We start from the raw sequence: 25700 nt of genomic DNA on the forward strand, positions 1-25700 counted from the left end.
CATGAAACCGAGATTCATTTTAATAATATTATTCTGCAAATCCAATCCTAAATCCTAATTGCCATTGCCAATCTAAACCTTCATTACTTGTAAATTGTAATACAATATTTTCTATTAAAGTATTGCAGAAATGGCAGCATCTGATAGATCAACAAGAAGCATTAATGATTTCATTAATCTTAAAATCCTATTGAACCCAGTTTCACAAAATGTTGGATTTCTATTACCCAGATGCCAGAAATCTCCAGAAAATAAAAGAAGTGAGATAATCGAAGAGGAAGAGAGGTATTACTGTAATCTGTCCCTTTCAGTAGGTTGGTTGCAGGTTCAATCTCGATCATAACCAACGGAATTCGGCATTTAAAGACAACTGAACTGATCATGCCTAACAAATTCGGCTATCTAATTAGATTATTAATCTCAGCTAACTCATGCTCTCGCGTGATAAAAGCTCACTTAAATCTCAATCTCTCTGTAACTAAGTTTGGACTTTGGTGAGAATTCAGAAATCTCTGTAGGCTATTGGTGTTAAGAGAATGAGAGTTCTAAAGGGAGACGAAAAAACGAAAAAACGAAAAAACGAAAAAACGAAAAAGTTACTGAAAAGAGAGAAAGGGTTCAAAGGTAGGTAGAAAGGTCCATAGTCGATATTCCACAAACGGAAAAAGGAAAACGGGCTTTATGGTAAGAGAAAGAGCATGTTCTGAGGACTCCTCATGGTCAGAGAAAAACGCTCTTCACGTGGTTTCTGCCGATAAAATCAGTTTTTATAGTGATAACCTTTTTAGTTCCGGTTTCTTGGAGCTCAAAAATCCTCTCCATTGCTCATCTGGGCTCTTCAGAGATTGGTTTTGGTTCCTGTTTCTTGGAGCTAAAAAAATCCTCCCCATTGCTCATTTGGGTTCTTCAGAGATTGATTTTGGTTACTGTTTCTTGGAGCTCAAAAATCTTATCCGTTGCTCATCTGGGTTCTTCAGAGATTGGTTTTGATTCCTGTTGCTTGGAGCTCAAAAATCCTCTCCATTGCTCATCTGGGTTCTTCAGAGATTGATTTTGGTTCCTGTTTCTTGGAGCTTAAAAATCCTCTCCATTTTTCATCTGGGTTCTTCAGAGACTGGTTTTGGTTCCTGTTGCTTGAAGCTCAAAAATCCTCTCCATTACTCATCTGGGTTCTTCAGAGACTCTAGCTCTGGTAAGCCTTTAAGCATCATCAATGTTCCTTTTCGTTTCTGATGAGTTTCTCTATTTTATTTGCAAAATGCAACAGTGTAAAGCTTTAGCAAATACTATAAATGGATCTTAAGGAAAATGGGGATGGTTTGATGGCTGCTTCTTTCTCTGATATACAGTTCTCTCTAAATCACTGTTATTTTTCTGTGTGGTATGTTCTGGCTTTCTAAATTGGAAAGAGAAGTAATGGCCCTGTGATTGTGATTATTTTACATCTATTATGGTTTCAATTAACTTGTAGGTCCCAACTATCGCTTTACTTCTCCCATGATTCCAGTGAAATTTTGTTGTACTCTAGTTTGGTGTTTTAGGTGAAAAAGAAATTACATGTAGATTTTGTAATATATTTTCATTTTTATTTTTTTCTATAATTTTTTAATGTTACTTGGGATTGCTCTCCATTTAATTGACTATGGTGAAGTTTTCCAACATTTTGGGCTCGACCTCTTCCTCAATTGGAAGGTAACAGTACGATCTATGTTTCCTGTGATTTCACTTTAAATGCAGCTTCTATTCTGAAATTGATTGATATAAGGATATGGTTGCCACTTCTGGTAGGATATTTCATGGGTTTTGTTGCTCTTGTCCCTTCCATGTATGAGAGAAAGTAGCGTGATGGTGTGAATCTCATATGTGCTTTGTTCTTGGAGTTACATTAGTTCTATTTTTGGAGTTGCATTGTTTTCTTCACAAAGCTTGATATTGCAGCGCAGATCTGCAAGTAGCTGAGGACAGAACGGAATTCAGTGTATATAAGCACTTTTAAAAGATGGGTCTTGAATATGGGAAGTGCAGGAATACTTCGAAGGTTCTTCTCTTACTTTTCTAGCTCTATTTCACAAATTCATATTTTTAACATGATAATGAGGTGAACAAGTGTTCCCTTTGAAAATTTTCTAGAATTACTTGGATATCCTTCTGTTTGTGAAAGCTTTCATTGGTTTTCCACCAAAGAGCAACTATTGTTCTATGCTTTACTTGATGCATTACTAACTTTATCTGAGTTGAATATCTGGAAATTATACTATTTTTTTATTTTTTTTCATTTCAGATGGATTCTTGGAAGACGTTGTTGCTGTTAGCTTATCAGAGTCTTGGTGTGGTCTACGGGGACTTGAGTATCTCCCCTCTGTATGTTTACAAGAGCACATTTGCAGAAGACATTCACCATTCAAAGACAAATGAAGAGATTTTTGGTGTGCTTTCTTTTGTCTTCTGGACCTTGACTCTTGTTCCTCTGTTCAAGTATGTATTTGTGGTTCTTCGAGCTGATGACAATGGAGAAGGTAAGCACTTGCTTTGAATATTTATACCAGTATTTCCTATAGAGTGTTATTATTCACCAATCAAATTTGACATATTTTACACATTTTTCAGGTGGCACTTTTGCTCTGTATTCTTTGATATGTAGGCATGCCAAAGTAAGCCTTCTGCCCAACAGGCAGGTTGCAGATGAAGCACTGTCTACTTACAAACTAGAATCTCCTCCAGAGACCAAAAACTATTCAAGGGTCAAACATCTGCTTGAGAAGCACAAGTCGTTGCAAACTGCATTGCTAGTTCTAGTTCTGCTTGGTACTTGTATGGTAATTGGAGATGGAGTGCTCACTCCAGTCATTTCTGGTATTCTTATTGCCTGAAATATGAGCTTTTCTTTTTCTCCATTTCCCTCAGTTTTCTGATTGACCACTTTTTTCTTTGTCCAGTTTTCTCTGCTGTGTCAGGCCTCGAGTTATCAATGTCCAAGGAACACCACCAGTGTAATCTTCTTGGTCCTTATTCTGGATATTGTCTTGGTTATTGATCCTAATCAGCCATTTTCTATGAATTTTATCTCATAGATTCTCAAATGAGACAATAATCCCATTTCCTGGTCTATCTTCTTCTTCTCCTTTTTTTTTTTTTTTTTTAATCTCATAATATGGAATGTGTGCTCTAAAAAATGCGTGAAGAGAAAAAAGAATGTATACATGTTGGTATAAATATCACGACTTCTGAAAATGAACCATGAATTCAGTGGAAGAAAAGAGGACTGGGTATGCTGTTTTTCCAGCTCAATGTGAAATCACTTTTCAGAATAATAAAAGCTCTACCATGGTTGACCAGGGGGTAGCCAGATGTTTCTTTTAATTCTTCTCTGATGCTTTCTCTGCATCAGTTTGCCACCTGTTTGTGAGATCTGGTTATGTTATAATGACCAACAAAAATGTGTTACACAGCTTCTCCTCAAAGTATGCCTACATCAAACCATGTTATTTCTTCAATCAAGTTAATTTTGCAGATTTATGGATAATATGTATAATCTATGAGTCAAGAAATTGATGCGGTGCATGTTGTGAAAATTTTATAATAGGGGTTCCATTTGGTCATGCTGGAAGCCTGGAACAGTTAGAATATGCTCTAAAATTGGCTAGATCTAGAAGAAATGAAGAACTAACCACATTGTCCTATTAATGACCTAAAATTCTTATGGACCGCTAAAGGTGTTATCTTTCCAATTTCCAAGCTATCAATTCAACTTTATCTATTTTGAGGAATCAGTTAACTGGGAATTTTGTTATTGGCATTTAAAGAGCACCGTTTTGAGTATCTGTGGTTTCTATTTGAAATCCCATAGTATTTGAGTAGATGAGATGATGCTTTAGATGAACTCATCTCAAGTCTTGCCTAGATCGATAATATTAATGATAAAGGAAGGAAATGAGATCTTAAAGTTTTTAGCAAGAGAATCCACACTTCCATCGTTTGTTCACATTCTGGTGATGACTCTGGTTGAGTCCATTTTCTTATTCACTGAGATGTTGGAAACCAAATTGAAATGGTTTATTTGGCTACAATAATTCAAGTGAACAAATAGAGAGCAGCAGAGATGCTTTCTGCATTCTATCCTTCAATGTATCTGAAATTGTGCCTGTTTGCAGTTGCAGTGGTTCCAATTACTTGCTTCATATTAGTGTGTCTATTTGCTCTGCAACACTATGGCACACATCGAGTTGGGTTCTTTTTCGCTCCAGTTGTATTGGTTTGGCTACTTTGCATTAGTACTCTTGGCTTATACAACATATTCCAGTGGAACCCTCAAGTTTATCAAGCTCTTTCACCATATTACATGTACAAGTTCCTGAAGAAGACGAGGAAAAGTGGCTGGATGTCTTTGGGTGGAATTTTGTTGTGCATAACAGGTAATATTTGATAATGCATGCCCAAAAATAAGTCGTCTATTAAAAAAAATAATATGTCGAATCCATGTAGCCAACCCCATTTAGTTGGGATAAGGTTCTGATTACTGTTGTTATTGTTGTTGTATTAAAAAAATAATAATAATAATAATAAATCAACGAACCCATCCCAGCTACTATACTAATCCTGTTCTGCAATTCCACACTATCAATGATCACATATTTGGTTATATAATCCCCTAGAATAAAGTCGAAACAGCATATTTGCAGTATTCATGCTAAAATCGCTAGGCTGAAGGTTTTAGTTCCAGCCCAGAATCTGACTCTGCTCTCCATTATGCAGGATTGGGACTAGCAGTAGCACTGGAGTTTAAAACTAAAAACAGCTGTTTTTTTTTTCCAACAACCAAAAGTTCAATTATTAATTAAAGTTATTAAATACTCAAATTCTAGTCATCTTTTAAACAGATAATCTCTTTTGTTGTGGCTGCCGTCAACCAATATTGTACCCATGGATTCAGTGCATATAAAAACTGTGTTCTCCTGTTTAATGGTCCTGACTCCTGACTGGAATTATGCAGCTGGAGGATTCACCCATCAATTTATCATAGACATGCAATATAGGCATTGTTTAGATTGATTTATTCATAGTTAGCTATGGAAAAATGTTTCTCCCCAGTGCAGGCAATTTGTTTCCTGCATCCAGAACCAGGGCAACCATGGAAATGACTTTTATACTCTCCTGCAATTGGACTCCTGGAGATGCATTAAAAAGGCAGGAAAAAGAGCATCTAACCGATATTTGTGAGAGTCTGAGACCATGTTTCCTTTGTGGCCCACATAGAAGGCCTTCTTGGGTGACCCAAATATCTATCACATGGAAGCTCATTTGGGGTCCAAATTTTGTTGACAGGTAGATCCCAAGGTCCCATGCTCACATATCAAATTTCAGCCCGAATGGTGTTTTCCAAGTGCCAAAACAGAACTATGAAAATCAACACTATGGGAGAGTGCACAGTGGTCAGAGTACTATAGATGTGAATGGGCATACGTGGGGGAATTTGATTGGATTAAGCTTTGGAATTTGACACGTGGCTAACCCAGACTATCTCTGCTCTATCCAACCATTGGAAAGCCACATCATCTCTTCCCATGGCACAATGAAGGTGGGCTGCAGGAAGGCCTTCCTAAGTTGGCCGACGTCACTTTGTATTTATTAAGTATCGTTAGTCTATCCCTTCTGGTGCCTTTTCCCGCCCTTCCTACTCTTTTGATTTGTCAACAGGAGTGCAGAGGGAGGAGAGAATAAGAGATTTTCCAATTTCCTGATCCCTTACACAGGAGGGGTGGTTTCATGAAGAATGGCACTTTGTAGACTCCACATCAGTAAGAGATTAGTTGTCTGCTCACAAGTTATTTTGCTACACTGATTATGGACTCCACTTCAAGTCTTAACTCGGACGAAAGATTTCCAATCAGAAAAAATGCTGGGCAATATAAAAAGGACCTGTAGAACCTTTTGATTTTCACCAATTATGAATAAATAAACAACTTAAACAACTAATCACTTCAACATGATATGTGATTTGCAGGTTCAGAGGCAATGTTTGCTGATCTTGGCCATTTCACATACACTGCGATCCAGGTAAATTGTATCACAACTATCTTCTATTGTATATTAGGTTATGTCTTTGCGTTCTCGTGCACGTTCCTAATAATCTTTCATTTCTGTACAGGTTGCTTTCACTTTTCTGGTTTATCCTGCTCTGATTTTAGCATACATGGGTCAGGCTGCTTACTTGTCAAAGCATCACAATATGGACACTAGCTATCAGATTGGCTTTTACGGCTCAGTTCCAGGTATTCTCTTTTTATGTTCTTGATTCTTACAATCATAGTTGTTAAGGCGTTGCCTAGGTGTCCAGGCGGTTTGCCTGGGGCCAAGGCGACAGTCGCCTTATTGCACTGCATACGGCCTTGTGTTTTGGCACTTATTTATGCCAAATATCATTTAAATAAATGCTTTTTATATTTGTTATTTCATTTACTTAAAATATTATTCATAAATAAGCAAATACCCCCTATTGGAATCTAATAAAACTAGTTTAAAAATCAAATTCCAAAAGGATAAAAAGTCAACCCCCCAGTCTAAGAAGAAAAACTGGATTTTGGTTATAGGGGTGATTTTCAACTTTTAAATGCTGGAGTTTTTCTCAATTATGGAAATTTTATAAATTTTATCATGTTAAAACATTGCTAAAAACCAAAAGTCCGGTAAAATAATTTTTTGTTTTGATATCCATAAAATTATTTTCATTTAGGCGATTTTAACAGCATTCGCGCACTTAAAAATAAATTTGACTGGAGCATAACTTTGTCATTACAACTTAGATTTAAGTAATCTTAGACTTGTTGGAAAGCTGGTTTTATATTATAACTGATACAAAAAGTCTCATGTAAAAATAATATCATTTGACCAGTCAAACTTGTTATAGAATCAGAGCATTTCTCTAAATTTTGATTTTTTATAACTTAATATGACTTAATGTTAATTTTTTATGATTTAATATGGCTAAATGTTGATTTTTAATGATTTGATGTTCCTTAATCTTGATTTTTTATGATACAAGGTATATATAGTTTACTAAATAATGTTAGAAAATAGGAAAAATAAAAAATAACAATTGGTCGCCTTGTTCGCCTCAAGGCGTGCGCCTTCTCGCCTAAGCGCTTAGACAACCCTCCACCGCCTTGGTTCGCCTTGTCGCCGTGACAACTATGCTTACAATATTGTTTGAACTTGCCATCCTTTTTTTTTTTTTGTTTATTTCCTCTTTTTGTTGGAAAATAGAGCAACTTTTAAGCAGGTGGTGAGCATCAATTGGCCATTCAGTCCCACCTGAGTGCTGATATTTGGCATCAAGGTGTAACTTGGCAAGCATAGACAAAATTATGATAGACAAAATAGGGTGAAGGGAGAAAGATAAACTTGAGTTGGGATGTCAATGTATTAATTGCTAATGGAATTTTCCCCAGGTGGGTGGGAGGTAGCAAAACAGAGAAGCCATTTGTGATGATCATCTTGTCGTTTAATTTCATAAAATACTAACTGAGCCATTTGATAAGCATGGGATGCTTGGGAATCCCTTACAGTTGATAGAGTACTCCTAACAGGTTCATTTGTTACTTCTTCATGATCTAAGGAGTTGACTCAACAAAACTGACTGGCAGTTAATCAACCAAGTGGGAACTAGTGATGGACTTGCTAACCTAAGTCATGCACTTTATGAGGATAATTACATAGAAAGAATTATGAGGTCCTGACATTTTTTTTTTTATTACAGAAAGTGTGAGGTGGCCAGTGCTTGTAGTAGCCATTCTTGCTTCTGTGGTGGGAAGCCAAGCAATCATAAGCGGAACATTCTCTATCATCAACCAGAGCCAGTCACTATGCTGCTTCCCAAGGGTGAAGGTTGTTCACACCTCTGATAAGATACATGGCCAAATCTACATCCCTGAGATCAACTGGGTTCTCATGATCCTCTGTGTTGCTGTCACCATTGGATTTAGAGACACAAAACACATGGGAAATGCATCAGGTACATTACACCTCACTAATGTGTGAAGTCTCATTATCTTTGCTTTGATATTTTACATGCATTAGGTAGGAGGTTGTAGGAAGAACATTTCACTTTTTATTTATTTAATCAAGTTATTAAACCTCACCTGCTACCTGTTGGAGCAATTGTAAGCACCCAATGTATGGCAGTCACTGAAATGATTTGAAATATTAGAAACAATGGAGTGGAGGTGTCCTTTGTTGCATTTTATTTTATTTTATTTTATCTTTTAGGCTGTTTATTTGCAGGTTTGGCAGTGATGACAGTGATGCTAGTGACCACATGCCTCACTTCTTTGGTGATTATACTCTGTTGGCACAAACCCCCTATTATAGCTCTTGCATTCCTGCTTTTCTTTGGCACTATTGAAGCTCTCTACTTCTCAGCTTCACTCGTGAAGTTCCTTGAGGGGGCCTGGCTCCCTATCCTGCTGGCCCTAATCCTAATGACAATTATGTTTGTTTGGCATTATGCCACCATCAAGAAATATGAGTTTGATCTCCAGAACAAGGTCTCCTTAGAATGGCTCCTAGCCCTGGGTCCCAGCTTGGGCATTGCTCGAGTCCCTGGAGTCGGCCTAGTGTACACTGACCTCACTTCTGGAATACCTGCAAATTTCTCCCGCTTTGTCACCAACCTCCCTGCCTTCCACCGTATTCTTGTCTTCGTTTGTGTCAAATCTGTAACTGTTCCTTATGTGCCCCCAGCAGAGCGTTATCTTGTGGGTCGTGTGGGTCCTCCAGCTCATAGGTCCTACAGGTGCATTGTTCGTTATGGATACAGAGATGTTCACCAGGACATTGATTCATTTGAATCCGAGCTCATAGATAAGTTGGCTGATTTCATCCGTTACGATTGTGATCGAACCAATGCAACTAGTTCATGTAGAGAAGATGATGGACCACAATCTGGTGACTCTACTGGAGAGTGTAGGTTAACAGTCATTGGCACAGTGGCATTCTCAGGCCAACCAGCTTATGAGGGAGATGAAATTGTGAAGCCAGAAAGCATATCGATTGGGTTCCAAACAGTAGAGAGTGTGACAGATATCATAGAAATGGAACCCGTTCATGTTGAGAGAAGGGTAAGGTTTGCTTTCGATGATTCTGAAATCAATATGTGCTCTGAGATGGATATGCAAGTGCAGGAAAAGCGGGAAGAGCTGGAAGAGTTGTGGGCAGCTAAAGAAGCAGGGACAGCATTCATACTTGGGAACTCTCATGTAAAAGCAAAGCGAGGATCATCACTGCTGAAGAGAGCAGCAATTGACCTGGGATACAATTTCCTAAGAAGGAATTGCCGAGGACCAGATGTGGCACTCAAGGTGCCACCAGCATCTCTTCTCGAGGTTGGGGTGGTGTACGTCGTGTGAACTACTGTCATGTATTTAACTAATTTCCAGGCTTCCAAGCACGGTGAATGGAATCATGATCAAATTGTTACACAATATATAATCCTCTTACTATTGTTGTACATGTTTGAATACAAGTTTACAGCTGCAGAGACTGTTAAGACATGGAAAAAAAGGTCTTCTGTTTGCAAATTGCTAGTTTTCTGATTGAAAAGATCATTGAATGGCGAAGTGAAATATGAGAAGGTGAAGGACAAACTCTCCTGAATGAACATAAAATTAGACAAAATGTACAGAACAGAGCAACCAAACCAAACAAGTTGGTTTACGGATACAGGTATGAGTTTCTTATCGAATCTCTTGGTTTATGTTTCATGTTCAATGACTCAACATGTTAATCGTGTAAATTAATTCTATCCAGCCCTCCTTTGGTCAGTTAGATAAGATTTAAAATGCAGAGGGATATTGTTATGGCATCCTATGACCATATGTGCAGCGTACACGTATGTGCAGAGGAACTCAACTCCCTCGCCAATTAACCATAAAAGGATCAGACTGATGGCAATTTTTGTATTTTCACACATATAATAATTTCATGAGTAAAAATGTACGCAATCGTTAACAGTAACCAGATTAGCCATAGGTTCATGGCTGGTGCAGAATACTTTCATCCATGTAGCAAACCATTCTTGTAATATGTACATCTTAATTATATCCCTGATCACTTCCACACTCTTATTTTTACTCCAAATTTTATGAGTCTCAGTTCCCTCAGGCCTCAGTATGAAATTATGAACGCTTACCTCTTGAGGCCTTGCTGGAAGATCCAAAGGGTTGTTGAAATCCTATGTTCTCCACAGCTCCAATGGTCTTGAACAACCGCCGTTTGTTCAGTTCCTCCACCAATGATCGATGCAGTAACTGGCTCCGTACATCGATCATATACCGTGAATCCAGTGTTCTTCGATCACAGGAATTAGGGCCTCGATTACAGGAGTTTGTACCACTGCGATGGCTTCTTCTTGAGTTCTCTTCAGGACAGAATCTTGTGGACTTGTGAGTTGCTGCTACACTGGGGTGGGGGAGGTGGTGGTGTTGGTGTTCCTTTCTTCTGGGACGTATATCAAAATCATGGATGTCGTTGCCGGAATTGTAATTCAGGTTGGAGTATTTGCCGGAATGTGCTGAGCTTTGAGAGCTGGTATCATCATCAAACCCAAACTCTCCTACATTCAACAATGGTAATTGGTGAAGGGTAGCGTTTCAAATCCCTTAGATAGCTAAAATTTGGCATTGGACCATGGAGGAGATGACTTCAGTGCAACAATGTTAGTTGGTGCACTAAATTCATATACAACATAAGATTAAGTGTGTAACTTCCCACATCACCCATCAACATGAAACAGAAACAAAGTTAAGAGAGTTCAGATGAAAGATCAGCACAACAAAAATCTGACATGGCATGGCACAACATGATTAATGAACAGATCTCTTAGGGTTAAGGATTACTTAAAAACCCATTTGATATGCTAACATTTTAACACAAAAAAACTAAAAACAAAAAAAAATATTATAGATATTCTAATTGGAACATTGATAAAGTTCGTAACTATCTAGTTAGTCTTGGTAGCATGAAAGAAGACATTAAGAAAAAGCGAGAGGGTGGGGCATGCTGTCAACTTTCGATAAGCTAGCAGCATGCACCAATCATAGCACTTGACACAGGAGGGTAAGGGGGTCTTTTCCAAAGGGAGAAGAGAGAGGATGACACATGCTGAGCACCCTAGCAATGTGCCCATCCTTTTCCCTAAGAAAATATAGCATAACATGAAAATGATAAAATAAAGATATTAAGTTCAAACCAATCGGTAAGGGACTCCCAAGATTATAAGGGGGGCTATAGACTAATTAGTAGATGAGGTGAGACCAAATTACCAATACTCCCCTACACACGTGGAAGTACATATTGTGGACACGTGGGGTTTTAGAGCTCAAAAGTTTCAAGGTGAGAAGTGGAGAGGCTCCTAGGTGTATAAGGGGGTTATAGGCAAATGAAGCCGATGTGGGACGAAACTCTCATCAACTTTATATATGATCAATTGACCAATAATGCAGTTGGTGACACTACTAGTAAATATGAAGAGGGGAAACATACCTGGAAGCCAATCATTGCTATAAACTACATCATCTGCATGAGAGTTGTGGGTGGAAGTGATAAGCCCTGACAGAGAAGCTTGGGAAGAAGAAGCAGAGGAAGAGGAGTAGAAGGGATGATGGGGTGGTCCATCACCATCTTCATCATCATGGTAGTTGAAGGTGTGTTGAGCATGGTCTTGGTGTGGGTTCCATTTTGGCACCAGAGCTGAGATCTCCTCCTCAATCACCTCAGCAATCTCAGATGGGTCTCTATCAATTATCTCCAATTCCTTAACCATCTCAGTTGCAACATCCAAGGGAGTATCGTTTACAATGTCAAAAGGAAAAAATATATTCCTTGCACAACCTATAATGCCAATCAGAAACAAAAAAACACATAAGATTCAATTTCAAGTCACAACCATAAAACTAAGGGTGTCAATCGGTTTGGTTCAAGATAAAAATAGAGAAACTAAAATCGAACCGAATTGAGAATAAAAATACATTTTTAAAATCGAATACCGAATTGACTTGATTCGATTTGATTTTGGTTTTGTATTGGGTCCTTAACTTGATTCAACAATTTTCATCATGGAATTAAAATCGAATCAAATCGAGAAAAGATTTCATCTTCTGAAACCAAAATCAAACCAATTAATTTCAATTCAATTTTAAATCACTGATTTCGATTTTGATTTCGAAATTGACATTCTTTTTTTTTAAAAAAATAAATTGACACCCTTAAATAAAACCAAATGGAGGAGATTCCATTTTCATACATACCATCCTTATCTACGATTTGCACTTTAAGAAAGATGGTATCATCTTCAGTATTCATATTCCCCTTGATTGTAATGTCTGTACGTTTTATTGGTTCAACTGGCATCGCTACCTCATCATCATTACCATCATCATCATCATCATTATCTTCTTCTTCTTCCTCCGTGTGGCTAAGGATGTCATCCTTTAGAAGTGGCACAGGAACGGGAACGGGAACGGGCAAAGCCTCTTCTTGGTCTGACGCAAGGAAGACATCCCTTAGGAGTTCTTTGGCAGGTAACCTCTTCGAGGCAGACACCAAGCAGTTGCCAATAAAACGTTGGGCTTCCTTGTCATCGATCCGGTAGAATGCCTCCGGTAGCTTTCCCTGAGAACGTAAAGAGAGCCCATAAGCCACAAATCAGTTCAGATTAGTGGTCAATGTTTGGGCCGGTCAAGATGGGCCCGGTACGGCCCAAAGGTAGATAACACTTTGTATATGCAAATTTTACATGTATCGAAGGTCTATTGCTGCTCTCTTCAGCAAAATAGACGGAGACTTACCGAAGTCACTTTCTTGTAGATTTGGGCCGGGTTGGAACACTCGCTATAGGGATACTCCCCTGTAAGCATTTCCAAAACACACATGCCAAAGGAATAGATGTCGACGAGCTCATTGTACTCCTCTTCATAAAGTTCCGGTGCCATGAACTCCGGTGTTCCTAACATTTCAACCTAGAATTAGTTTAAAAAAAAAAAAAGTCCTAAGATTGATAAAAATAAAGGAGAGAGGAACACTCAGATAGTGTGGTCCCTACATCATGATGGGGCCAATAAAGGAGCGCACATAGACATCAACAGGGTTGGAATTTTTGTATTTTATAAGGGTGGGTGTATCATTTCTCTGGTCTCTGTATCGGGGCATGGGGACAGTGACAAAAGAGTGTTCCTTTTCCATTAATAAAAATAAGGAAGATTTCCTACATCCAGACACAGTGGAGACTGCGAAAAGACACCCCTGGCCCTTTCCCTAAAACCAAGAAATGTGTTTGAGGGTGAGAAATACTAGAGTGAAAGCATCCCACCCCCCCTTCACACAAAATAGCAAGCCAGCAAATAAGAGAGAATCCCAAAAAAAAAAAAAAAAAAAAGAGAAAGATACCTATGACGCTATGTGCCGGCTGGGACCCACGAAGAATAGCTGCTAACCCAAGATCACCAATCTTGACTTGTCCCAGGTGGCCGTTGACAAAGATATTGTCACACTTGAGGTCTCTATGTATCACCGGAGGGTCATGGCCATGCAAAAAAACAAGTCCACGGAGGATCTGGCGGGCCCAGTTCTTTACAGCTAGGATGTTCACACTCTTGTACCTCTGTCTATACCTGTACACGTGGCAAATATTAGTACGTTCCCCATGGTCAAACAGTCAAACACTGCATGGTTTAAGTAATTAATTTACGTACTCTCTGAGTGTGCCTGAGGTGAACATTTCTGTGATGAAGTTGAAGGATCTCTGCTCTACGTTAATCCAAGAAGTGAAGTATTGGATGATGGAGTCGTGTCTGAGAGTACTGAGGAGGTGCACCTCTGAGTAGAGCCTCTCCACTTCTTCTGGAGATCGGAAGACATCGTTGACCTTTGCTTGGCTCCATGCTACTTCCATTCCTAGAACCTCATCGAATGCCTTGTACACTGTCTTCATGGCTCCTTTCCCAAGAACTTCTTTGAACTGCTTGCATTGGAGGACAGAGAGTTATTGTTCAATATCTCGTGAAATCAAGAATCACATCCATATTGATGTTTCAGAATGCGCTTTCATTGGTCTGATACATAAATCACTTGACTAGGTAAAAATCTCTTTCCCTTTTTATTTCTTCCAATTTGATCTATTTGCCTTTTCCAAGTTATGATTCCTTACTACTCTCTTCTTTGATCAAATAGCAAGTAATTAGACCAAACAACTTTTAGGCTATTGAAGACAGTTGGGACCATCTTATTGTTGAATCTGATTATAAAATATTGATCTCTACATTCATTGTCAAGCACACCGACCTGTCAATTGCAATGACTCTTATTTTATAATATAGGGAAAAGAACGCTTCTTGGTCATGTAGTCCTGTGAAGTGACACATGATGTCAAAAATGACACCTCCACTCTGCAATGCAATAAAAATACCTACACCTTTAATGCTCACGTGCACACCCCCATTGACCCTGTATTGGTGCATGATCCACATTATTTTAAATCATGTATTTTTACGCTTATTTCAAGAGAAAAATAGTTGAAGGATCTCTCTCTAAAAAAAATTATAAGAATAGGAAGAAGCAATAATTACCCCATAGTTTTTGCTCACCACGTCAACACACGTTATGAAAGAAAACTGCACAAATGCTATCAGTCACTAGCCTCCGTTAAATGTTCTACCCAAAAAAAAAAGAAAAGCTCCATTAAATGTGGGACTCTTCTTCACGATCATGGGACTCCAACTCAGCCTCTTTTTGTTTAGTGGAACTTTAATAAATAAGCTTCGATCGATGTCTCGACTCTCGATCCGCGAATCACTATTATTTTTTTCTATTTTTAATAAAAGCATAGCGTAAGAGCTTTCTATGTACGGACAATTTTTCTATTTCGCATCTTTATTGCAAATCATTCAAAGCAAACTTATTATAAAAGTGACAGCAAAGCGAATCTATACATGAAAGGTGGCAACAAAAGAACCCAATTTTCTACAGGAAAAAAAAAAACAAAACAAAAGAACCCAATTATGCATCTTTAATAATCATACCAGCTCCACAAAATATTGGGGGATCCCTTGTACCACTACATTTGATGCCAACATAGTGCTTAAAAAAGCATTCAATAGTGTTTTGCCAGTTTTGGTAAAAGCAAAATCTAAGATTTGTGTATAAACTAATATTACTGTATGGGTTTCATTTTAAAATAAAAAATAATAATTTGTTACCGGATAGAATTAATTAAAGAGATTTTTGGCTTATATTGAGTCTTTGTTTGGCATAGGAGCAAGAGTTAATATATTAGGTTTGGCCTTATATCTTTCATTTAGTGGTTGGAGAATCTGATCTCCCTCAGAAGATTGTAGTATAAGTGCAAACTGCTCCTTGTTGGGATTATCCAGTTTTGATTCTCCAATGGTCCTATGGTTGATGTTTTTGTTCTTATAGCATTTGCCTTTGTTGTTTTTGTTCCTATAGCTTTTCCTTTTGTTTGTCCAAGGCCTGTTGTCTCTTGGTTGCATCGTTGTCTTGTGATAAATTTTCCCCTTCTTTTGGGATTTAACATATTTATTTACTCCAAAAAAAAAAAAAAAAAAAATCTTAGACTCAAGTTCAATCGTAGGCTCTCATATAAAGTCATATGTCCTGTTGTATGTCCATGCACTCCTTTATTAGCACGTCCTAATTTATACAATGCTTTGTTCCATCACATGGTCAACTTTGCTTGCATTGAAATTAGACATGGGAGTAGGGGGTCTTAAGGCCTACCTATCTATAAAATTTGAACCTCACTGACCTATCATGTGACAGAACTAGTCGTCCTTCGATGATTTCCTTCTCAAACTGCAAGTGTAGGAAACTTTTTTTTTTTGGGTAAAATATAGGAACCCACACTGGAATAGATGTTTAGGAAAAAGGGAAAAAGAAAAAGGAAAATTATATTCCAAATAAAAAAAATCCAGAATATTCCTAGAACCTCATCCAATGCCTTGTCCTCAAGGTTTGTCACTAGTGATGGTAGACTCCAACTGCTCACAAAACCTAATTCAATTCATTATTGCAAAAGTCATCCAGCTCAACCAAACACACAAAGACCCATAACCTTTTTTGTTCATATTCATTTTTCTTTTTTTCTTTTCTCTCTATTTCTTGCCAAACAAATATAACTCAAGTTGGTAAAAAAAGAATAAGGAATGAAAGTTGCAGATACTATCCTAGTAGCACCTGAGAATCTATCACCAAATATAAGTAGTGTTCATAGTTTTTTTCTTCAGTTCAGTTTCCTTTCAATTTCCTTTCCTATTATACAATAAAGTTCATCAAACGTATCTGCTTCTTCTAATTCTTTAATTAAGTATGAACACTAAAAAAACAGAAATTATTGAGAGAGAGAGAGAAACTAATAAGGAAATGAATCTAGCTCCTACAAAATTGAAATAAGAAGAGTCCATTGAAATGAGAAACATGTTCTTCTAAGGGAAAAAAATATGGAATTTGATGAATTGAAGGAATTCAATAAGAGCTTTAAAGACATCCAAACAAGAAAGTTAACCTTTTCCATAAAGTTAGGAAGGAGCTAATGATTTGAAATTAAAAATTTTCATCTCTTATATTCCATAGTTTCCATAAAGTTAGGACTTTAATCTGTCCTGAATCTTTGCCTGAAAATCTAAGACCCCCCTTCTTTGCCAGATTTGGATCTACATCGCGCAACAGGGCGTTTAGCATGTATCTAACGTTCAGAAATGTCTTGGATTGCATGTGATCACCTTGAACTCCGTGTTTGAGTATTTCTGATTATTGAATGCGGTTGACGTGCAATTACGTCACAGAGGAATTCAATCCTTACCTCTTTGCCTTAGGCTCTCTCTCCGGGAAAACAGAAAATCAAAAATAGAAATTTTGATAAAACAAAAACAGAAAAATATAATAGTTTATTTCAGGAAACTTCTCTCTCTCTCTCTCTCTCTCTCTCTAGATTCTGTATTTGTAATTGAAGACACATGACAAAATAAGAAGAGGAACTGAGAGGATGAAGAACTTACACGTCCATATCGGCCTTTTGGATCGATTTCAACGTAGCCAGTGTCAGACACAGCTCCTCCAACACGCTCTGCAACTCGAGATTTATACAAATTCGTCATTTCTTGGCCGGAATCGAGTTCTCCGGCCAAGATAGGAAAATAGAAAAGCACAAATTTTTAGATTTTGAGAAGGGGATTGAGGGAATTGAGACTGGAAGAAGGGTTAGAAGCTTGCAGGGTTAGATCCGATGCTTTCCTTCATGATTTTCAAAGGAGAAAACACCGAACAAGAGCCAGAACTGTCGAGAGTAATGGATCCTCAGCATGATCCAAGCCATTTCCACTATCTTTCGTGATTGTTACGGACAAGGATTTAAATTGAAGAGTAATTTGATTTGATTTGATTTGAGAAGATAAGAACGAGAATGTGTTTGTGCAACTGTCTGTTCCTCTTGAGAGCGACAGAGATGGAAAAAAGTTTCGATTTTTTCAATTGGGAATCTTTTAATTTTTAGAGAGAGAGAGAAAATTTAATGTAGAGAGGGGCATAAGCGATAAAACTACTGGGCTCCTGAACTTGAACAATCTGTGGCTACGCATTGTTAGAACCATTTGTGGATGACAGAGAATCCTACACAAAGAAAAGCTATAGAGAGAGAGAGAGAGAGGGGTAGAGGAGAGAGAATCTGAGAAGAAAGTTGGGAGAGATATAGGAATGGATAGAAACTGAAAAGCAAGTAGAGGAATTTGAGAGAAGGAAGGAAGGGGCGAGGGAGATGTTACAGGAGGGACACTCTTTCTACCAAAAACAAAAACACTATTCTTCATGTGGGGCCCATGGGGAAACTGTAGTAGAGCAAGAGAAAAGACTTCTCTTACGTCTTTTAGAGAGAGAGAGAGAGAGAGAGAGAGAGAGAGAGAGAGTTTAGAGTCTATACGACTCTTGGGCACTAGTGGCCAATAGATGAACGACACAACGGATCACCAATGGTAGAATCCTAATAAGGAGGATGATGTCACAAAATATTTGGAAAAGAGGGGTTAAGGTGACGTTAATGTTTTGACGGTAACGGCGTTTTCTTCAGATTCTTTTTTGAGGTAAAGTAGGACACTTGGTAGCAAGATAGCACTGATGACATCACCATAACATCAGTCAACTCTGCTTAGGTGAGCTGACCCTCAATGGCTAAGCTGAAACCGCCAGCCCGCCACATATTTTTTTTTTACCATAACCATTAGCTGTTAATTTTTTTCAACAGTTTTATATGCAATATATTCCACGCAGAGAGTTTCTAGGATTTGGCTCTTCTCTAACTCGGACTGAATTTTCCTGTGGCGTAGTAGGGCATTTGATGCGTATTCAATTGTCAGAAACGTTCAAGTACAGAGTCCAAGGCAATCACACGCAACCTTAGACGTTTCTGGATATTAGATGTGCGTCAGACAACCTGTTGCGCAATAGAAGATCCAAGTCCCTCCAACTCCCAGTTTTGAGACTTAGAGAATACGTAGTTCAGACGTACCTATGTCTTATTGGAACGTCGATTGTTGGGAGGATTCAGAACTAAGTTTCTAATACCTAAATAGTGTTTTGAGGAATATGTGGTGACTATAATACCCCCATTTGGAGAATTAGATGTGTTTCTAATTAATTGCGTGCTCAATTAATGATCCAAGGGTGGGGAGGATCCAAAACACATATTCCAATGTATGGATGTGAATCCCCATGTCTTCCCAATCATTGAATTACCAATTGAGTACTCAGTTAATTGGGGAAGATCTTTTACTCATTTGGGACCTATAAAACAGCAAGGCTACTTAGGAAGACTTCCATATATCCCAGTTACTGGTCATGTGGCAGATCATGCAAGGGTCCAACTTGTTGGGAGGGTAAGGTCCACCTGCCCTGTGCACCTATCAAGTTTTGAGCCCAATGAAGATGCCATATAGCCCTTAACCCCCACGCCACCCCCACCCCCAAAAAAAAATATAAAAAAATAAAAAATTTCATATGGCAAAATGATGCTTCAAACATCCTTTAAATGAAAGGAATCCTTCATAGGTAGCAAAGCAGAAATTCCTTTTATGCTTAGTGTTTATATGCATGATAGCGTTATAACTAATATTTAAACTAAGGTTTTATGTTGTCTTTTAGATTTTCGCTAATTTTGTTTGTATCCGGTTTATAGTTTTTGTTGTCTTTATTCTTTTAATAAATTATTTTATTTATAAAAAAAATAAACAAATTAAGTTTTTCATTCCTTAAAACAAAAGGTGTGAGACAAATCTCACGTCGTATCAAGAATACTGATGATAATGCAGTTGCTACCTTACTCATTTCTGGTTTTACTGGCCAACTCAAAGGTTGATGGGATTATGTCCGGACTAACAATAAAAAAGCAAAAATTTTAACTGCAATCCAAACTTCTCCTAATGGGACCCCCTTTCTCAATGACATAGGTGAACCCATAGAAAATGCTGTAAATACCCTTATTTTTAGTATAACCAATTACTTCTTAGGTAATCTTGAACTGCCGAACAATTATCAAACCTTAGATGCAAAAAGTTACATGATTTCAAATGGTACAAAGACACCTTCCTGACCAAAGTCCTTACCAGACCTGATGCTAATCTTCCCAGTTGGAAAGAAAAGTTCCTTACAGGTCTTCCAACCCTTTTTTCTGAGAAAATCAAAGAAAGACTTTGCAAAGAAAATGATGGGATTATCCCATATGACCAAATGACTTATGTTCAAATTATTAACTTAATTCATGAAGAAGGTTTAGCCCTTTGTACTGATATTAGGTTAAGAAAACAAATTAGTAAAGAAAACAAATTTTATAGACAAGAATTAAGAGGATTCTGTGAACAATTCGGCTTTTCCCCTCTTAGACCTCTAACAAAACACAAGCATAAACCTTCTCGCAAATATTATAAGGATTTTTACAAATCGAAGAAATATATTTCTCACAAACCTTTTACTACTCCAGAATTCTATCAAAAATCTTCTTCAAAGCCAAAATATAACAAATACAAGAAGCCTTTCAAGGCACCTAAAAATCAAAAAGATTTTAGACAATACCCGGACTCTCAAGGATGCTTTAAGTGTGGCAAGCCTGGCCACATTGCTAAGTATTGCCGAGTTTCTAAAAGAATCAATTCTTTACAAATATTTGAGCAAGATAAAACCCAAATCCTTGTCCTATTCCAAGAAACATCTTCCTCCTCCTCTGATGTAGAAACTCACAGACTTAACCATATCCAAGCCTCTGAGCACATGACTTCCAGTTCATCTGATAATGAGAATTTTCAGGCTTGTGCTTGTGATTCTTGCATTATTGGTTTAAGTTGTGAAGGTTGTGCCCCAAAATCTGTCCAGACGCTTAGAGCATCTCCCCAATCAAATATTTTTTAGTTTATTGACAATCTGAAAGACCCAGAACAAAAGAAGACCTGTCTTGAACACCTTAAACAAAATTTTTCTACACAAAATACTCCTCAGCCTTATAATCTCCAATAAATAATGCAAAAATTTGAAAAATTACCAAAACCGTCTACTTCCGACCATTCCTGTCGCATCAAATCTCTAGAAACTAATACTGCAACTTTGCAGTATGAAATTAAAAATATCAAATGCCAATTATCTCTTCTTAGTCGGCAACAAAACCAACAGGCCTCTACACAAAATCAGCAGGCCTCCACATCAAATATTTAATCTACTCCAAATGAACCTTTTTCAAACCCTTTTTCAAATCAAGAATTATCTAATCCTGAACAAACTCTTGGTTTTGTGGCTACCATTACTTGTCAAAATTGGTATATCCACATCACTCCGGTAATTAATGCATCATTCAAATTCTCGGTCATTGCCCTTGTTGATTATGGAGCCCAACTCAATTGCATCAACGAATGTGCTATTCCAATCCAATTCTATGAACAAACGACCCAACGTCTCAATACTGCTAATGGGTCCGAGTTAAATGTCCAATATAAATTATCAAATACCCATGTCTGCAACGGTGGCCTTTGCCTTCCCTAAACTTTTATTTTAGCAAAAGATCTCGACCAAACTATAATTCTTGGTCAGTCTTTCTTAGAGAAAATCAAACCTTTCAAAATAACTAAAGATTGAATTACGACAAAATTCCAAGGTCAGAAAATTGCTTTCCCTTTCTTACAAGCTCAAACTACTATTAATCAAAATATTAACAAAACCAAACAATTAAACTTTCTTAAGGCAGAACTTCTCCATCAAAGAATCTCTGAACAACTTTAAAATCCCAAAACCATTCATCAAATTAACCAAGTTCGATCTAAATTTGAATTTGACCTCTGTTCTGACGTTCCTGATGTTTTATGGCATCGCAAACAGCATATGGTAACCCTTCCTTATGCTTCAGGTTTTTTCGACCACCAAATCCCTACCAAAGCCTGACCCGCTCAAATGAACCAAACACTATTAGAAACATGCAAAATTGAAATTAATGACCTCCTGACTAAGAAACTCATTCGGCCTAGTACTTCTCCCTGGAGTTGTACAGCCTTTTATGTTAACAAGGCGGCTGAAATTGAACATGGAACTCCCAGGTTGGTTGTCAATTACAAACCTCTAAACGATGCCCTTCAATGGTTCGATATCCTATCCCCAACCAAAAAGACCTTTTACAACGAATTTACCAGGAAAAAGTATTTTCAAAATTCGATATGAAATCTGGGTTCTGGCATATCCAAATTCATAATAAGGATCGATATAAAACTGCCTTTACCACCCCTTTTGGCCTATATGAATGGAATGTCATGCCATTCGACCTTAAAAATGCTCCTAGTGAATTTCAAAAGATTATGAATGAAATCTTCAATTCTTATGGACAATCTACAATTGTCTATATTGATGATGTTCTAGTCTTTTCTGATTCAATAGAACAACATTTCAAATACTTAAAAACTTTCTACCAAATAATTAAATCAAACGGCCTAGTCCTCTCCAAACGAAAAATGGAATTTTTCTTAACTAAAGTCTGATTTTTAAGACATCTGATCGAAAAGGGTACCATAACCTCTATTGATCGAGTCGTTGCCTTTGGTGATAAATTCCTAGACCAAATTTTAGAAAAATCTCAATTACAAAGGTTCCTTGGAAGTCTAAACTACGTTCGTGATTTCCTTCCCCAAATAAGTAAGATTGCCGAGCCTTTATATCTTCAGCTCAAAAAGAATCCGACCCCTTGGTCTTCGGCCCAAACTATTGCTGTTCAAACAATTAAAAGATTGGTTAAAGAAATTCCTTGTATGTTTATCCCTAACCCTGAGGCTTTCAAAATAGTTGAAATTGACGCCTCAGATATCAGATATGGAGGAATTCTCAAACAGAAACTACAAAATGAAGCCAAAGAACAACTGGTCCAATTTACTTCCAGTATTTGAAATTCTGCTCAAAGAAATTATAGTACCATCAAAAAAGAAATCTTATCTATTATCCTTTGCATACAAAAATTTTAAAATGCATTATTAAATAAACCTTTTTTAGACCGTGTTGATTACATCATAGCTAAATTTGTTTTACAAAATGATGTTTCAAACCTTGCATCCAAACAAATTTTTGCCCGATGGTAAGCTCTACTTTCAATTTTCAAATTTCAAATTGATTATATTAAAGGAGAATCCAACTCTGTCCCCGACTTTCTTACCCGTGAATTCCTACAGGGCCAAACTCCACAAATCAACCTCCTCAAGATGGCTCCCCCAAAAGAGTCCACCTCATCAAACTCCCTTATCCGCTCAAACCACCAAATTGTTATACGAAGCCAGTCCCAATTGGCCTCTACAAACAAACCATACTCCCATGCCGTAATTCTCTCCTCGGCTGCTGGACCCCTTCAAACCACAAACAAAGCAAGCTTCAGCCTTTGAACGACCCAGGCTAAGCCTCTCCAAATAGCTTAGGGATAAAAAATTAAAAGCCAGTATCATGAGAAACCCTTCAAAGAAGATCTCTTAACCATTGAAGAATCTCTCCAAAATTATATTGATTCACCTATTAATATTGCTCAAAGAATTTTCTTTCAAGGGTGGCATTTTCATTCTCCCTCTATTGCAAAGACACAGGAATTCTACGAATACATCCTCGTAGACACTGACTCGGTCAGATTCAAACTAAATTTTACAAAAATGACAGATCTTTGGTTACCCACACTACTATAACCATCTGTAAAATCCTCAGCCTTTAAGATTGAAAAAATCATCCTCTCATTGTCAAAAAATTTTCAAACACATATAACCCTCCTGGTTACACTTACTATGATTACGAAGAAGCTTGTTACAAAGCTTTCTACTTTCAAAACAGAATTAACCGCATTCTTGGTTTTTCTATTTTGATTATAAATTCAATAACCAAACACCCCTCTGGTTTCCTCAGTGGTGGGATCAATATGGTCCTATTTCTAACATCCTCCCACCACAAATCCAAGACTCTTATCAAATATTTTGTAGACACTCTACTCCACATCCTCACCAACCTGACTTTCTCTGATTTTTTCTCCACTGCCTCTTGGCATGGATCCTTTTCTGGGAATATGAGATTTATGATTTCCAGACCCCTGACTGAGTTGCCCCAGTTCTTTATTAGATTTTTAATGTCAAATGGTGGGACAATTGTGACGTCTCCAAATGTGAAAAGACGACACTCATTCAAAGTCTTACGGGTCTCAAACCTGTCCCAGCCCTTCCTGCCTCATCCAATTCCAACATCAATAGTGAGAAGGAAGCCCTTCTTGCCCACCTCGCTGAGCTCGGTTCCGACTTAGATGATGATGAATCCAGTGATGGTGCCTATAGCCTTAGTTCCATCAGAGGATTAATGTTGGCTCACTGTCATACTGAACAAATGGCCTAAAATACCTATGAAGATGAACCAAATGATGAACCCTCCAGCTCCAAAGCATCATCCTCAAGCAAATTCAAGACTGTGGCCTCGCGAAAATCCCGCCGGACCACCTCAAAATCAAAGTCTTTGACCAAATGATGATTTGATCCTTAACGTCTGCTAGAACGGTTATAAACTAGCCAATCGGTGATGTCGAAAACTCACCTAGTCAGCTAACCACGGACAACCTCATAGAGAAAAGGTGGTATTGCTACTGTCTCAGGTTATAAGACAATCAGGCCAATACCAGGCTCAGTCAAATATGATACAAACTCCTTGATCAAACCAATACGGAAAACAGTGTCTTTAACACATGGAATGCCGTAGGTAAGATCATTGAAGATCCCAAATCAAAGGACAAGACCAAAGACTCCATTTCAACGGCTGAGATTGAAGATTCCAAATCAAAGGACGAAATCAATCTCAACTTTCGGCGCCTATAGTGCCATCAAACAGTGTCCCAAATTCAAGTGCATAGTACCAAATGAAATGTAATTTAGCATTGTTCAAAATGTAATTTTCAATAATGTCAAATGAAACCCAAATGCGTCGTAAACCCAAATGTAATGCAAATGTGTTTCCTTGCATTATAAAAGGAGCACTACCCCATTCTCCCAAATCACTTGAAAATTTTCTCCCAAAATTAGAATTAAGAGAGAGAAGCTCCCGAAGGATTGTCCCTCTGAGTTCTTCAAAGATCTTCAAGCTTCGCCGGACTTCCAAGTGCTCTGCCGTGAAATAACCTAGAGGGGGGGTGAATAGGTTATACTAGTGGAATTTAACTCTTTTCGATGTATAGGTCACAAGTGTGACTGCAAGTTAAAACAATGCGGAATAAATAAACAAGTACAACCACACAACACAAGATTTATAGTGGTTCGACTCAATCCGAGTCTAGTCCACTCCCTACAAGAATCCTCTTGTAAGGTATTCCACTAGTTCTCCCTTTCAGTATGATAGGTAGGAAAGAAAACATTTACAATCTTTTTCACGGATAAGAGTATCCTTACAAATCCCCTTTACAGGCAGAGAGGCGCCTTTACAATCTCTTTTGGAGGTAGAGAGACACCTTTTTCTTTTTAGGATAAGAAAATCCTTACAATCGTAAGTACAGTCTAGAATTGTAAAAACAGAAATAAATAGGAAATAGTGGAATAGGAGGAATACCTCAAGTGTGGTGCAAATGATGAGAATGAGAGATGAAAGATGCACATTTTGTAAAGTCCTCTCTTATGGCTTTGACTTGCATAGGAGAGAGTGGAGGACTTTGATTAAGACTTGAGCCTTTTATTGGGATTTGTGTAATCGAACAACTCAAGTAGAATATACTAATCTTAATAACTCTTGAATACTTGCAATAATGCTCTTAAAGCTCTTTCTTAATTCATATTTAATTAAGAATGGTTTGGGTATTTATAAGTGAACTTAGTGAAGCATTTTAGGCAGGAAATCAAGCTCTAACGGACGTATTCTGGGACCATCGGTCGACCGCCATCGGTAGCCGATCGATCGTCAAGAGCTGTTGAGGTAAAATATAGCCGTTGGGGCACTTTCAGGTAGTCACCGGTCGATTGGGACTTTCTACCAGTTGACCAGCTATGGTCTCAGACTGTTCCGATCGATCGGGGCTTCCAGCCGGTCTATCGCCAACATGACATACTCTGTTTTGATAGAATGCTATCATACTGACCAGTTGTCAGTGTTTTGACCATAAATTTTTGGTCCGTCCTCAGATT

At 37.8% G+C, this 25700-nt stretch overlaps 2 protein-coding genes across 4 annotated transcripts; one reads left to right on the forward strand and one right to left on the reverse strand.

Moving 5' to 3' along the window:
- Window positions 1-647: 647 nt before the first annotated feature.
- On the forward strand, window positions 648-9572 carry LOC122069219 (potassium transporter 2-like). Of its 3 annotated transcripts, none has more exons than XM_042633182.1 (10): window positions 648-1192; window positions 1939-2038; window positions 2282-2516; window positions 2608-2853; window positions 2937-2990; window positions 4152-4412; window positions 6002-6054; window positions 6146-6269; window positions 7754-8008; window positions 8278-9572. In XM_042633182.1, exons 2-10 carry the CDS (start codon window positions 2000-2002, stop codon window positions 9399-9401), a joined length of 2391 nt encoding a protein of 796 aa, XP_042489116.1. In that variant the 5' UTR covers window positions 648-1192; window positions 1939-1999; the 3' UTR covers window positions 9402-9572. The 3 variants fall into 3 exon arrangements, with proteins under 3 accessions (XP_042489116.1, XP_042489117.1, XP_042489118.1); XM_042633183.1 differs by having other exon boundaries at window positions 1944-2038; XM_042633184.1 differs by lacking the exon at window positions 648-1192 and adding an exon at window positions 1674-1692.
- A 426-nt stretch (window positions 9573-9998) lies between these two features.
- LOC122069220 (probable serine/threonine-protein kinase WNK4) lies at window positions 9999-17783 on the reverse strand. Its single transcript, XM_042633185.1, has 7 exons — window positions 17064-17783; window positions 13743-14008; window positions 13438-13661; window positions 12840-12997; window positions 12300-12663; window positions 11536-11883; window positions 9999-10606 (listed from the first exon to the last, which is right to left on the reverse strand). Exons 1-7 carry the CDS (start codon window positions 17160-17162, stop codon window positions 10170-10172), a joined length of 1896 nt encoding a protein of 631 aa, XP_042489119.1. The 5' UTR covers window positions 17163-17783; the 3' UTR covers window positions 9999-10169.
- Window positions 17784-25700: the final 7917 nt, after the last annotated feature.

Source organism: Macadamia integrifolia, unplaced genomic scaffold, assembly GCF_013358625.1.
Source record: "Macadamia integrifolia cultivar HAES 741 unplaced genomic scaffold, SCU_Mint_v3 scaffold559, whole genome shotgun sequence".
Taxonomy (NCBI): Eukaryota; Viridiplantae; Streptophyta; class Magnoliopsida; order Proteales; family Proteaceae; genus Macadamia; species Macadamia integrifolia.